A 16130-nucleotide genomic window follows, 5' to 3' on the forward strand; every position below is an offset into this window, starting at 1 on the left:
TAACCAGCTAAGGAAACTTGGATCAAGTATAAGTATTGAAAAAGCCAATCTCTCCACAATGTTTGAAATTCTGAGGTTTTTTTGGTTTGGTTTTTTTTTTTTAACTTTGCTGCTTTTTATGTCTATATTTTTTTAAAAATTTTATTTTTAAAAGCAACAGCAATTCCATAGCACTCACCTTCCACCACGGCCAACCCGTCGTCGTGCAAACCCAATACACCTCTGGGGAACGGTGAGGGTGGTTAAGCAGTATCTGTAACGCACGTCTCCTAATCTTCCCTCTTTAGGGCTACTCCACGGCCAGTTGCCAGGTTGGTCTAAATGAGGCTTGAAATAATTTTAAACAGTTAGACACAAGATGTTTTCCAACAGTGACACTCTGTCTTACGATACATAAGGAAATTCTACTTACAGCATAGTACTGACAGCCTGCTTTCCTACGGAAGGCAAAAGGACCATCGGGATCATTTTCTTCCTCAGCCTCCGAAGAACCAGACAAAACCTTTAAAGAGGGGATGGGGAGGTGGGGTATATGAGGAGAGACATTAGCAAATTCATGAGTTTTAGTTTTGTTCTTTCCCCAAGAGCAGTACAAAACTCTAGAGGTCCTACCTGGGAGAGAGGTTCTTCGTCTGAGCTAGGAAAATCATACTGATTCAAATCTTTAGCATTAAAGACTGGCAGTGCAGCAGGACTTGTCTGTTGAGGAGTAGCAGCAGCGGACGAAGGTAAGACTTTTGGCTTCTTCTCATACTTTCTTTTGGGTCTAATAACATCAGGCTTATCTTGCTGCAAGAAAAATAAAAAGCAGTGTAAAATCACACACAGATGAAAATTACATTAAAACAGGAGTTTAAGAAAACTCCTGTGTAAGCAAGCTAAAATGTGAACTCATCTGTCCACCATCTTGATAGTAAAACATGCAGTCATTTCAAGAGTATCTGCATTTCGTTTTCAGTAATGGAAACATTTAAGAAACAAGGTGGAATCAAGCACTATTTGCTCAATCTGTGCTGGATAACTCACTAGCAACTAAGGTGACAGAACTACTTTGGAGAAGCAGACCAAAATACATATGATGATCTCCATGAGGCACCTTTTTTATTTTCTAGCATATTGAATTAAGAGCCACTTATGCAGTGTTAGGGAATTAACTAAGTACCAAACAATGCTTTAAAGGCAAAAATAGAAGTTAGACTTCTCAAAGATATCTATAATCTCACCAATGCCTCTAAAAATTAAACACATTTCCCCATACTATGCAAAGCAAAGTTTAAGTGCCTTTCCCGTTTCCAAGAACTGGATTTCTTTCAAGCTGTGAGACACTGCACTGACCCAACATCACTGAGAGGCAAGTACACACCAACAATCACAACTACGTTGCTCTACTATCAGTGGAAGAATTCACTGATTCAAAACACTCTGTCAGTTTCAGAACAGCCTCTGGATACCCTTCACTCACAAGAAGTCTTGGTTTAAAATTCAAATTATACCTCAGCATTTCTCCTGTGTTACCTGACCTATTTAACATGCTCAGCTGTTCGCACTGTAGCTATGCTTTGTATGACACAAAATTAAAGCCTGCAGGAAAAAAAGTGCTGGTCAGCTGTCTAAATCAAATAAGGTTCTTTGATACTTTACTTAAATACAAAACTAGACAAAGATATACAGTATGCTGGGAATACCAGTAGATCCTATTTTAAAAACAAAACAAAAACTAACCCTCTGGATTAAAATAGCTACGTAATTTAGAACAATATATGGATTTTACATCAGTAGTTCCATCTTTGTACAACAACTGGGTAATAAATACAGTTTTGTTCAGGGTATCCTAACTTTAGGGGTAGTATTAGACAAAAATGTTTCTATCCCCCTGAATGAGAACACAATTGCATGTGTTCTTTTGTCTGTAGTTTCTCTAGACTTCATTTTTGTCTTAAGAAGTACAGGGAGTCTGTATGTTATCCTCCTAACTCCAACAGAACAAAGCACTTTATTTCACTTCCAGCTTTGCTACCTGTTGTTAGTTTCAAAAAGCCTCCCCTCTCCTCCTATCCTAAAATGCTGTATCTTGCGTACTTTATAGCCAAACAGTAACTCAGTTACTGACATTACTCACTTTGACTTTATATTCTTTCAGTTCCATAGCTTCTTGGTGTTTAAAAGAACTGCTGTTAGTCACAGGAATGATGGGAATAGCATAGGTAGGTTTAAGTGGTTGCCGCTGTGCCATGACTTCAGACATGATCTCTCCACTGTAGTCACCCAAATTATACCTGAAATCAAAAAACATTTGTTGGAGTGCTTACAATGTACATCTGGTAAAAAAACTGAGAAACATGGAGAAACATGAACTAATACTTGAAGTTTGGGGTAAAGGGACATCCAGGACATCAGCTAGAAGTACAGAAAGTATTATTACAGAAAAGGGGACTAATAACATAGAAAATTCATTGCAATGGCTAATGCTGACAAATAAAAAATGATAACTACTCTGTAAAGCATCTCCAAAGCATAATACTATAAAGGAAAGAAGCAGAAACTAGAAGGAAAGAACAGGAGAGGATTACCCTCCTCCCTCCCTTGGGGACTGCTGCCATTTAAAACCCATACATTTATCATTTGAAAGGTTTTAAACAGTGAGGCAGAATGCCTTATTCATTAATCCTTCCCCTTTTGTGTTAGGGAATATTTTCACAACAAGTAGATCCATGAAACATATTACATTTCAAATCCTGTGAAAAATGCTGGGTTGAAGTGCAGTTCTTCACTCTGAGGGATGTATTAGTGTCTTCCCTCTATTCAACAGCTTATTTTATGAAAAAGCTACTGTGAAAAGCTTCAAGATTTTCCCCCTCTCTGGTTCTGCTTAAAATGCTCAGTGCTTACAAAAAAGTGCCCTAGCAGAGAAATTCAGCTTGCCTTCCTAAGAATCCAGACTAAAAAGTTAGTAGACTAGATCCAGACTAGAGCTTTAAGATACTGACTCAGAACATTTGCTTTCAAACATGGATACTTAAGCTAGGGAAGTCTACTCAGATTTTAAGTATGAACCTATTGCAACTGTAATTCTCAGCCAATTAGGAAAGTGACAACTGAGCATTTGGCCCTCAGCACAGCTGACCAACAGGATGTCAAAAGAAGCACTAATTGGAGATGACTCACACATTTCATACTGTATGAAATGATTATTTCTTTTCCTCAAGAGGGTGTTTGATCAAGTTTTTTTAGCAAAGAATCACGATCATGAAGTCGAAGAATGATAATGTTTGAAAATGGCCTTAAAAATAGCTGGTATTTCCTTAATCTATGTATTTAACATGCATTTTCACCTGAAACTATGATCTCTCCTGGTATAACATACTGAATAGATATACACATTTGAAAACATGTACACATCTAATGAAACAATGTATCCTAGTTTGATGGATCACCTTGCCATAATAAGGAACTTCCTAGCCTTATATTTTGCTCTCCATAGCCATATAGGAAACTATGCTACCCTGTAAACGCAAGTCTAAATACTTATTTTAAAAATCTCCCACTGTTTAAATATTTCAAGCAATCAGAATATAAAGCAGCTTCCAAAGCTTTCTGCAGCAACTTTTCAATAAACATTACCTCTTTTCCATAATTTCCAGTGTTAAATGCAGCAATTCTCTCTTGCTTTTTTCTCTTCTCTTTATCATCTCCAGGATGGTCACCGCACGACTGAGATCTCGACGCAGCTTAAGCATCTTCTCATAAGAAGCTTCATCATTTTTCCGATTCTGTAGATACACAGAGTATATGCGTTTCCTCTCATCATTTAAATTAAGTAATCTGAATTACAGTAAGTTCTAAATATTTACATATACTAAAAAAAGACAAGTCATATGCCAAACCAAGGAGAATCATGTGCATGTTATCAATGAGCTACAGCTTACTAATACAATAAGTAGGTTTAATGGTAGATTTAGTGAAAAAATTAATATAAACTTTAATTTAACAGCTGTCCTAAGGTAGTTTTGCTTTTTACCCCTGCAAATTAGAAAAGAGAACACGCCAACTTCTACTGTTTCATACAACACAGCAGAACTGTTTCTTTACACAAGCTACTTTTTGAAAGGGGGAAAAGGAGAAGGAAAAGAAAGAAAAGCTGAGAGAGGCTCTGATGTACATACTTTTCGTGTCTGCATCTTTTCTGTTCGTCTTCTAAAAGCAACATAAGGGTCATTTGTGCTGGAACCATCTCGTTTCTCTTGTTTCACTGCTGGGATAAGAGAGGGACCTCGACAGTTTTTCCTCTTTTTAATCCAGTACTCATACACTTCTCTGATCAATTCATCATCTTCCTTCAGCAACAGCTTGGCCTCTTGCAGGCTGACTGGCTAAATGTAAAACCCAGCATGTCACTTTCATACAGTAACATACAGAGTGTGTATTTCAAATTCTTTATTCAAAGTACCATTGTACCTGCTGACCGCTGCCTTTTTCTAGTCTGTCTATCATCTCCTCAAACTGCAAAGGAGAGATGTCCATTCTTTTCTTCAACTTGTTCACAAAGATCTCATCTTCGGAATCCAAGTCATAATCCGGCTGCTCAGCATCCAAACTAAAAGCTAAATGGTACAGTGAAGGTTAAAGTTAGTTTTACTACAGAAATGTTTTGTTCTAATAGCAACGTTCAGAGTACACACTCTTCTGAAGACAAAACCAAAATCATTTGTTTGAATGTTGTAGTAACACTACTTTCAAGTTACACCTATTTTTTTCTTGAAAAAAAATTACACTTAAAAATCAGGCATAAAAGTTGCCATCTATTTGATTATGGTTTTGTTATTCAATGAAAACTTACTAGTGGTCAAACCAGCTAGCAGCTTCCTGTCTCATTATTTTATGTAAGAAATTTTTAGATTGGTGAATATTTTGAATGCTGCTGAGTATTCTCTAGTTTTATGCCTTATATGATCAACAGTTAAGACTACAGCCCAAACACACACATGGGAAAGTATATGCAAACTGTATTACAATGATCTTACACATACTCTCATCAATGATTTTTGTGATATATATGAGTCAGACTAAACTGGCCCAGCATGGTCTACCCTATGTAGCAAGGCATCTTCAAATACAAGTCATGTTTTGCAGAATGCAAACAACTGTTTGTTTTCCACAATACCCTATGAAAACACAGCACTCTACATTCAAAACAAGATCTCCCTAGTTCTCATGCCTCATTCAAATTGTTTAAAGTAGTAAGAGACAAATTTCTTCTCAAGTGCACACCTGAAAACACATACCTTGCTTCTAATAAATGAAGAGGACTATTCTACGTTTCCAATACTTCAAGACATTATTGAGACTGACTGATATAGAAGTCTAGCATTTAACCAAAGTTAATTAGGCATGAGATCTTTTTACATAGCACAGATACCACTTTTTAAATTCTACTCATTACACCACGCAACAGAATTCTGCACCATACTGTATTTTTCATATTTTTTTTTCCAAAAGTTATCTGAAGTATTGTGGTGCTCACATGAAGGGTCATATCCATACACAACAGCTGCTATATCTTCTAACAAAAACAAAATCCCAACAAATTTGCAAGTCATCAGTGACGCCAAAACCCACCCATTTTTAGATCTAGAATACTTCCATCCAGGCACAGGCAAATACTACCACTGCTACTACCATTTCTGCTAGGCTTGCCAATCCACTCTTAGTGCCATTTTATCTTGATGATGCTTCTGGGACAGGTACTCTGTTTCTTAACTATGTATTATATATTTTCCTCTTCAAGTAGATTTGTGTCTGTCCTTGCTAAAAAAAAAATAAATCTAAATTTCCCTGCAAACTGTTACTACTGACCAAGAACTAAATATACTTCTTCAGCAAGTAGTATGCATTTTTCAGCACATTGGAAAAAAATAATTCTCAGAAGTCAGGTCTTGGTGGGAGTTCAGCCATTTAGCAGTAATGTCTGGCAAAATAAAGCTCTCAATGTACAAAGAATGAGTTCCTTTACTTACGCTGTATGTGAATCAGCTGCTTTGGCATTTTAAATTCTCCAGGATATATAGATTCATAGTATGCAATATTACTTTCTGCTTCTGGAACCGGTATAACCATGTTATCCCTCTTCTCTCCATAGACTTGTTGTGCTGAGATAGCCCGTTGGAGATGATGTTCCTACAAACAAAAAAGTCAAGATGAAAACCCGAGAAAATATTTCCATAACTCAAGACTTGCTAGAGTTGAAAGAAGGCTGTTCCTTTGCAAATGCTCTCATTGTAAACCCCCAGCCCTGACCTGAGGAATGGGTGGTCACACTCCTGACCCAAAGGGTGCCTCCCCCGCCAGAGGGTTTCCCAGCAGGTGGCGCTCTCCCCTTACACACCCCCCACTTCAGCTTCCCAACCCCACCAGCCAAGACCCGCTGCTGGCACACCGAGCCACAGGAGTCCGTGATTAAATATATCTGGAGAGACACTTACGATTGATTAGACACACAGATTATAACAAGTAGCTGCAGACAGATATTGACTCTGGTATTATTCTGTATTTGCCTTGGCCATTTATTGCCAGTGATAACAGAAAACCAGAAAGGAGGCCTGCCATCATCGCCTATGAACAGCAACTACTTTTACCCACTGAATGATTCCTGAAGATGTTCTCATTTATTGTAATGCTTCCCATTATCCTCCTGCTCCTCCTCCTAATCCATCAAATAAAGCAATAACGCAACCCATTCTTGCTGTAGTTCTGTCAAGACAGTAAGTAATATCTGCAGAGTTCATGCAGAGTTAATGACAAAACGCCACACAGCAGAACATGTGCATGTTTGTAACTGGTTTACTGACAACATAACATGCTATTTTTTTCCCTAGCATCAGTGCTAGTTTCTTAAGTTTCTATACTGTTTCTTTACTGTGCTCAGTAGACCAGTGCTGAAGTAGTTGTTGTGCCAATACAACTCTCAATGAGATGCTATAAACCAGATCACTGAAATACCTAAAAACAGCAACTGCAGCAAAAGGGTAGCAGGGATAGTTGGTTTTAACGTTGAAGCAAAACACATCAGTGTTCATCCACATGACCTTGTTGCATCTTTACTTGTCTGACTTCAATTTAATTCCTCTAGTACAATAAGGGCAATTAAGATCTTCTGTCTAAACTTTAAAAGATAAGTAATCAAGAAAATTATAAAATAGGCTTTATTGTAAACTCCAGAGGTGTTGCAGCCTGAAACCCAAATGTGTTCCAAGGTTTAATTCTGCTGAAAGAATTCACAGGATTTATTTTCAAACAAATTGCAGAGATTTCTTTTCCATCTGCTCCCTGGTTAAAAGGCTTCTTCACAAAAGGAGACCAATCGTGAGAGTAAAACATAGCACACAATTGTAAGTAAAACTCACGGCAATGATTTTGATCTTCCAGCAGTTGTTAAGTTTATATACATATGTCACCTAGGAGGCACGGCAGCTAAAATTCTTTCTTGGGTATGGACAAAGTAATTTCTTTTCTACCTCTTAGTGAGGCACTGCTCTCAGACACCTCAAATTTGTGTAAACTGTAATAACTCCTCAGCATTCTAGGTCAAATACAGAGTAACAGTCAATGGCTAATGAATAACAGCAAAGGCTTACTGTTTTTATAACAGTGTCAAGGGTTCCTGATGTATCCACCCCAATCTGTGTTTCTAATGACAAAAAATGCTTTATTTCAGGGAAGAAAAGGGCGCTAGACACTAAAGATTTTAATTTCTCTGATCCACCTCTGATATGGACACAGACACAGCCTATACTTATTTACTAACAGGTTTCAGTAACGAGTATGTACAAAAATCTTAACAATATTCTTTAAACAGAAGTGTACATCATAGTTTTGCCTGGCTCTCATCCCAATTACAGAAATACTCAGTATGTGAGCGGAGAGTGCTAGCAGATCTATATGTTATGAAAGCCATTGGATAAAATTTCCTCCACTGAAACAGTTAAGTTAACCTGCTGTTCCTATTGGTTTCAATTCAAGAGACACTCCACTAAACAGAAGAAAGGAAACAGAAAAGGTGACCTCTCCTTACATTTCCGTGTACCAGGTTCTCACTCATTTGGACAAATCAGAAACAGCAACTTTGGCCCCAACTACAGTATCTCAGCTGGTGGCTCAGCACATCTCTCTCTTTCCTGGTAATCAGGTGCAATTGTTAACTCTGGAAACACTAATTTTTAACAAGAAAGTATGTTAAATATCTACAGTTAACAACCCTACTACAGCTTACAGTTCCTATTCTGCTCTCATTCTCCACTGTGACTGTACAGCTGGTAACTCCCACCAAAATGCAACACCTCATTCATCTGAATCCATAGCTTTCCACTCAAAAATGCGGTGGTTTCCCCAATTTGTCAGAATGATTTTTGAATTCAAATCCTAATCAAACTTTCTGGCTGCCCTTAATGTTATCTCTATTTACTATGTAGATACTGTAGTCCAGACACTCCTGAACACACCAACAGGCATTTTGAAGACTGAAATCCTAGGAAATTCAACAAATATTTTCATTTTTTTGTCTGTCTATTTCTAGATACGGTTTTCTGATTAGATATATTTCCAATATACAACTGTTTCTGTTCACTGCATAGCAGAGCAGTATCAAAAAGCCTTTTTTATGCAACTATCCATTATGTCCCGTGCCCTGCTACAGAAAGAAGTTTGACTGGATTAACTGGGGCTTGTTCTTGAAAACCTCTTATTAGCTGTTTATAGAAATTAATGTCTTCCAGGTGATCATTTGAGCCAAATAATTTAAATTACCCATATTTCTCCAGGAACCGCAGTTAGGATAACTTGCTGTAACTCTCTAGTTTCTACCTTTTCAACAGTCTATTGACTGCTATGAGGTTTTGGGTCAGTTTTTTTGAATGGATGTCATGTTTTCAGGGGGATTTTTTTGTTAAGAAGCCCAGTTGCAGTGCCTTTTCCTCTTCTCTGAAACATCATCTGCTCCTCTGAAGTTCTCAAATAGCTGCAAAATTATTTCAGACTATTTCTTTAAATTCTTGGGATGAATTTTAGCTGGGTCAGTCAAGCTCAAGGGTTGTAATTTGTCACGTTAGAAGGAAACTCATCTAACACATGGTTCAGTCTTGTGCCCCTTGCTGTCATTCTCCATACTACCACAGCTTCTGTCAGATTGAATCTATGATGACAGCTTAGGGAATCAAATCCACAAAAAGCCATCTCTCTCCTGCAATTTCCCCTGAAAACAATTAGAAACAATTAGTCGTCTGACAGAATGGATCCCTGAACTGCCAGGGCGTGTGTGTGTGTGGAAAGCAATAGGGAAACAAGAGAAGAAAGACAATTCCCTTTGGCAGCAGTTAGCCATTAAACTGGCTTAGCCATTAAACTGGCTTAGCTGCTTCACTAAATTAAAGAAATCTTTTTAAAATGAATACCAAGGACAAAAAACTCCCACTAAGATGCATGAAATATTTCAACCATTTTAGTATCAAATAGAATCAAGAAAGTTTCCTCTCACTACAAATATTTACAGAATATTCTCATCTTATTCTGCACATTCATTGCTGGATAGGTCTCACCTTGTTCCCTCTTTCAAGATAAACCTTTCATGTAAATATTAATTGTTCACATATTAGTTGTTCCTATTTATCAGTTTCCACATTCAGTGTACTCAGATTTCTTTGTTAATGTATTCTTCTTATTGAAACAACGTTGAAATAGCTGCATTTGTCTTACAAAAAACTCAGCCTGAACTGATTAACATCACAGCAGCTTTACAGTTTCTTCCCTTTCTATCCCAACTTGCTTCCCTTGGATTTTTCAAACATACCCTGTTTCACAACATGTACTTATCGAAGGTAGTTTATCCCCACTGAAACTGCCTTCTGCTTTCACATTTAACTATCTTCAATCTATTAGTTAGGCTTATATCCAGAAAACCTTTAATCTTCAGTTGCTTTCTCTGCCTGACATAAAATGCTATCGGAATTGCAGCTTCAGGAGTCATTTGTTCTGTGATGTTAATTTGATCAGGTCCTTTCAGAATAATGATACTGTTCCTCAAACTTCATTCCCTTTAGATTACACTAATGATCAGCCAACTTTGTGTTTAAAGCTATTCAATGAGTTCAACAAGAAAACCCTAAAAACCCGCTCACTCTTCCCAGCCCGCAAGTTAAGTTGTCCATCAGGTTAGCTACCTATCCTGGCTCATCATGTGGTCTGACAATCCCAGCATCAAAGGGATACAGTGGGAGAACTCAGCCAGAGACAGACAATGTCTCAGGAAAGGAGCAGCTTCATCATTTTTGCAACACTCAGTCAGAAACATGAACTGAGGGCCAGGCACTGATTTGTTTTCTCTGGTGACCAGTGACAGGACCCGAGGTAACAGCATGAAGCTGTGTCAGGGGAGGCCTAGGTTGGATATTAGGAAAAGGTTCTTCACCCAGAGGGTGGTTGGTCACTGGAACAGGCTCCCCAGAGAAGTGGTCACAGCACCAAGCTTGTCTGAGTTCAAGAAGCGTTTGGACAATGCTCTCAGGCAAGTGGTGGGATTCCTGGGGATGTCCTGTGCAGGGCCAGGAGTCGGACTCAATGATCCATGTGGGCCCCTTCCAACTCCGGATATTCTGCAATTCTATGAACTGCACCTTATTCATCACACTATATTCCTGTCCAGAAAATTATCTAGACAGTTAAAATACCAACACTTACCAGATTACACTGCTAGTTGTTTAAACAAACAAAAGCTTGACAACCACCTTTCTCCTTTAGAAGTTTTCCTCTAATCCAAGAGTCTACAGGAAAAGCCCACTGAAACAGCAACCCTTCTGACTACCCAGAATGTAGCAAAGCATGATGTACCGAGACATTTCCTGAGCAAAGATATGTATTGATACCATCAGTCATTGTAGTCTTCTTTTCTATTCAATTTTAAGATAGCAAGTTTGTCCCTTGTGTCCACTCTTACTGTACACCAGTATCACCAAACACATTCCAAAACACCAAAGAGTGAAAGGACAATTTAAAGCAAGTTGGCAGCAATAAAGGCACATGGGAAAGCAGAACAGAGCAGAGAATTTCTCGTTACAGCCTGAAGGAATTGGAACTTCTGGTCAGTTCTGCATTGGGGGGCAGCAGGATCTCTCTCAAATGATAATGCAAGGATATAGGTATTATTCTTGGTAACAAGTTTAGTACTTGCAAGTTTGTTGCATTTCTGGAACACTACATTAAAAAAGGCTGAATTACAACAATTAGAGTAAAAAAGAAAGGATACTGTAATTGTGGTTCAACCTGACTACCAGTAGGCACTCCTGCCTGCAAGCAGAAACAAGCAGAAGCGTAGCAACTGAAAACAAGCAATATTTGCCTTCTTTCACATTTTGGTAACACGTGGTAAGTTTTTGGCGATGTGACTGTGGGATTGTTAGTTAGTTACAGTTCCTGAAAGAAAACTGGCACATACAGAGCACAGAAGTTTCTTTGACAAAGTATCTACTCTGCAGCACACCCTGGAGAACATATGTAAAGTAAGATAACCACAGTACAAGGCCTTAAAAGACTAAGTGACATAACCCTGTCATTACAGTTGAACAAACCAAAAGGACAGAATGCATATTATCATTTTTGAAAGACAACTGAAAAAATGTTACAGCAGTTGCAATGAGTGCATCTTCAAGAAATTAAGAAGCAATTCGCTGTTTTGTAATTTGACTGCTTCCTTCCTCAAATAGTTTCTCCAATTACTTCAGAGCTCTTAGAAATAATCATTTAAGGCACATTTGCTTATGGAAATGACCCAAACAGCCAGCTATCAAGTCCAGTGTGCAGAACAGAGCAGAAAGTCTCCCAATATTCCAAGCCTACCCTAAGCAAGGGAGTAGTGTCTTTGCTGGGGGAAGCAAAAGGTGGGGTGGTGGAGGAAGCCACACACCACAAGTAGAAAGAGTTTTTAAAGACAGTGGTATCTATAAAAAGCACACTACTGAGTTCAGATCTGTGCACGTCAGAATCCCATCTTTGCCTCTGAAATACAAAAACTATACAAAAGTACACTGCAATTGATTGTGTCGTTACTGGGAACCAAGTCAAACCACTGTCCATCTACTGGTCTCTGTAGAACTGCTGATCTACATCAGTATGACCAGGGCAATTCCTCTCACATACATCCCCTGCCCAACAGAACTGCTTTCCAAGGCTACCACCTCACAGTTTAAAAGGGACACCAGTTTCAACAGGTAGTTGGCAAGAAGCACTAGGTTCACAACGGCTGCACTAAAAGAGATCACAGTTGACACACAATCAAGGACATACAAGTACACAAACACACATCTGTCTTTTTTAATACACATTTTACCTTTTAGCAGCTTATGATCCGAATCTTTTGGAAAAAAAAAACAAACTAAACACACATGAAGAATCCAACAAAACTGCAGCTCATCTGAAGCACAAACACATTACTTTATAAGATGAAATAAGAAAACTTTAGAAACTGGAAAAATCAGAAGTTTTTATTTATATCATCCAGAGGTGGTGAAACGGTGCAAGAGCAACCTGATTCTATACTTTATAAAGCCAAGTTGCTATGAGACCCTGCTGCAGGATCAAGACCTTTCAGACTAACTCACTCCATAACATACAGAAGGGACCCTTGCAGTACTTCTATGACCTACTGCACAAAAATCACTTCCCAACCTCCACCTTTCTTTGGCTCAGTGACCTACAGGATACGTATCCTGTCTCTCAGCCGTATGAGGATCTCAGTAGCCTGCAAGATCAGGGAAGATGGCCTTTTGCAAGAGTGATGGTCAAGCTACACTAGAGAAAATTTGTCCCCAGATTCAATCCAACAAATCTGTGCACAGAGAAGACAGAAAGAATAAAACAACCAGACTGGCTCATTCTCTTCACTTTCACCTCCTATTATCAGATCTTAGCTGTCCTGTAACTTATCAAACACAATTTATATCCAAGATTAGGAGGAGCATGGAGAGCAATCTCAGAGAACTACGTGCAGAACAAGGAAGGGGTTTTTTTGTTGTTTTGTTGGGTTTTTTTAATGCCATCCCTTATTCCTCCTTCACATAATTCCTTCTCCCTTCCTAGAATCAATTCAGGCACTGGAAATGTTTCTGTGGGACTCTCCAGGGGCAGCTGCCTGCCATCCCAATCGAAAGGGCTCACCCAGGGACAGAGAAGCACCAGCAATGCTGAAAGCAAAGGTACAGAATACACAGCCAGAACACAGAAGTCCATCATAGATCAGTGCAAACTGTTCAGAGATACTTCCTTTGCATTACTCTTCTTTCTAGGGCAGAGTGGCTCTAGTGTCTTCCAGTATGACTGAAAGCAAAAAAGTTCAGTTGTTCCTGAATAGCAGATTCACAGGTTGTTACGGAAGCACTTATCACAGAAACATACCACACTGTTGCTTTTCCTGCCTCACATGTACATCCAGTCACACCTAACTACATGCAAACAACAAAGACATTCTGACAAGTTTGTTACAGCATTTGTTTCCAAACTGCCACTGAAAAGTTGCCCTGACTGAAGTCATACTAATGAAGGCAGTCTGATTCTGCCTTGTAAAGCACAGAAGTCTTCAACTGGTATTCTGGCACAAGATAAATCCCCGAGTTACACCGATTCTTAACTGAGACCCAGGACCCAACTCCTGAATACCAGCTTATAGATTTGGTCTTTGATAGTGGCAAGACAATAGTTTTGTTGGTAAGCACAAACGCAGCTTCAACCCTCTGGAACTCGAGTACATGCATATCATATAATGTGGTAGTAATAGTTTAAATTTGGTCACAAGACACACGCATGATCCAAACAGGACAGAGATGGTGGGTCAACAAAGCAGCATTCCTTACTCTCTCCCTATGATGGGTCCTGAGGAAGACAGCAGATCACTTCCTTGCTCTTCATCTGGCCCACAAACAATTGTAGCCATTCTTATTAGTATATATGGACATAGGGTGAACACATTCTTGTATCAACTGAAGCTGCCTGAAGGTTCACCCAAACCACATGGCTGTAGACCTTCCCTTCAGAAGCTGCCAAGACCTCTCAGTGCCCTGAATCATGCTACACAGTAGAGAAAAATGTTTCCTTGTTGTTACAGCAGAGTCTAAAGCTATCCCTTCATATTCCAAACGTGAAGGAAAACTATGGAGGTTGGTTCTGTTAATCAACTGATGTCAGTCTCATGAGTAGTCAATTAAGAAGGATTCCACTGTAATCACTATAATAATTAGAACTCTGCTACAAATGCCAACTTAAAATAGCTACACAGGATTAAATAGCAATTGCTTGGTGAAAATGTGATCTAATTTACTTTTAAAAATGCATGGTTTTATAATTAACAAAGTATCAAAAAACCCTCACTAATTATTAGACTTTTTATCTGGAACACTGGTTAGAAATGGGGTCAGCCACACTGTTTTGAGCATTGTAGTAGTAGACTATTTTCCCCATGTTCACATCAGACACTTCTAAGAGTACACAAGGAGTCTGTCCTCTTCTTGGAAAAAAAAAATCTTCCTTCTATATTTGTGGACTTCCATCAGCAAATTACAACTTCTATGAAATTTTCACCTGCCAGCCTTGTTCAATGAATGGTGGTAGATAGGTGGAGGACACGCAGGGCATTTGACCCAGAAATCTAACATTAGTACCTGAGATCATGACAGCACTAGGAGAAATGGAGAGTGATTTGCTTATCCTGTTACCAGAAGACTGAAATCAGTTTCATGTTTTAAATTACTGTGCAAAACAGACAGGCAGAGATGAAAAAATAAATGAGACTGGCTCAAGACATGCCAGAAGATAATGTATCCAACCTAGGAACCCTAGGAATCAGGAAAACTCTAGTATTGAACACATACCTTAATTATGCAGTATAGTTCACAAACATAATTTAACACCTCTGTCTTTCTACACACAGGTATCTGCCTGCCAAATTGCCACTGTGCAACATTTATTCAGAACCACAGGACTCAGTAGAAGTTTGAAATGTTTAGTTTGGGAACCATTGTTTAAGATCAAAACTAGAAGGATCTAAACCACAAATGGCCACAAAGATTGCCCATCTCTCCTCTGAAATCACTTTGGCTCTCATGGAACTCCTCAGCCTAGGCAGCTCCAAGGGGAGTTACTCTTGGGTGACTCTTCCTGCTGTGAATGAAATCAGTTCATGAACAGGGAATGCAAAGACCAGGACAAACTCTAGAACACTGGAACTGCCTCATCTCATTACCAACAGTTAAACCAGCTCAGCCCCTCTCAGTGACTTTGCTGCACCAGACTTCACTGCAAACCTGTCCCAGTGCCCCTTCCTTACCTCAGCCTGCTGTTCCAGCTGTATCATCATCTGTGAGACTGTTTCAGTTATCTACAGCAAACAGAACATAGTCTAATAATTTAACAATTTCCCCCTAAATAAAGATTCTAAAGAACATATTAAGATGCTTTTAATGTATTATGTAGGCAGTCCAGGGCATGACCTCCACAATGAAATCAGACTAACACAAAGTGAAGTAAAATTTTATACAGTTTACAAGAATACAGCTTTCAGGATACAGACTACAACTGAATGAGAACAGCTCTTAGAATTCAGCCGTTTCTTATCAGTTTTCAACTATAAAGCCTTTTAGGAGAGCCCAAGTAAGTCTTTATAGCAAAATTATTTCTCTCTTGTTGGAATATGGAAGCAGAACTTCAAGATAACTTCAATAGCTGACTAATAATAAAACTGTATCAAGTTCCCAAATTAAAAGATAGATGCAGCGATATCTTGCTGCTTGATTAAAACAGTACTGTGTATTAGCAATACTTTGTAATTCAAGTACTTTTGTATGGCAAAAGACTACACCTGGATTCCAGCATTTTTATAAGTTACAGGGACTTGATACTACTGTGAACAGTATTCAGCACTGATAAAAAAAAGCAGTGTCACTTGACTAACAAGCAGCGTGGTAGCCCAACTTTGCAGCTAACAAGTTTCTATTCTTTTTCACTACTCATCTGAACAATACTAATATGCAGACACACACAGGGTTGTGTGTTCCAACAGACAGGAGCCTCAACTATTCCACTTACAAATCATCATAAAA

The 16130-nt window shown here is 38.7% G+C and overlaps 1 protein-coding gene across 6 annotated transcripts in view; it reads right to left on the minus strand.

Annotated features, from left to right (window-relative positions):
* The window catches only part of EPC1 (enhancer of polycomb homolog 1), a 69752-nt gene that overhangs the window by 16743 nt on the left and 36879 nt on the right, over positions 1-16130 (minus strand). For all 6 annotated transcript variants that reach the window (XM_027686944.1, XM_027686948.1, XM_027686947.1 and 3 more), the window contains 8 exons: positions 6015-6174; positions 4456-4601; positions 4164-4370; positions 3622-3770; positions 2120-2276; positions 613-789; positions 413-502; positions 179-327 (listed from right to left, as the gene is read on the minus strand). In XM_027686944.1, the coding sequence (XP_027542745.1) occupies positions 179-327; positions 413-502; positions 613-789; positions 2120-2276; positions 3622-3770; positions 4164-4370; positions 4456-4601; positions 6015-6174 (1235 nt within the window). The remainder of the gene's footprint in view (positions 1-178; positions 328-412; positions 503-612; positions 790-2119; positions 2277-3621; positions 3771-4163; positions 4371-4455; positions 4602-6014; positions 6175-16130) is intronic.

Source organism: Neopelma chrysocephalum, unplaced genomic scaffold (genome assembly GCF_003984885.1).
Source record: "Neopelma chrysocephalum unplaced genomic scaffold, ASM398488v2 Primary Assembly neopelma1_72, whole genome shotgun sequence".
Lineage (NCBI taxonomy): Eukaryota > Metazoa > Chordata > Aves > Passeriformes > Pipridae > Neopelma > Neopelma chrysocephalum.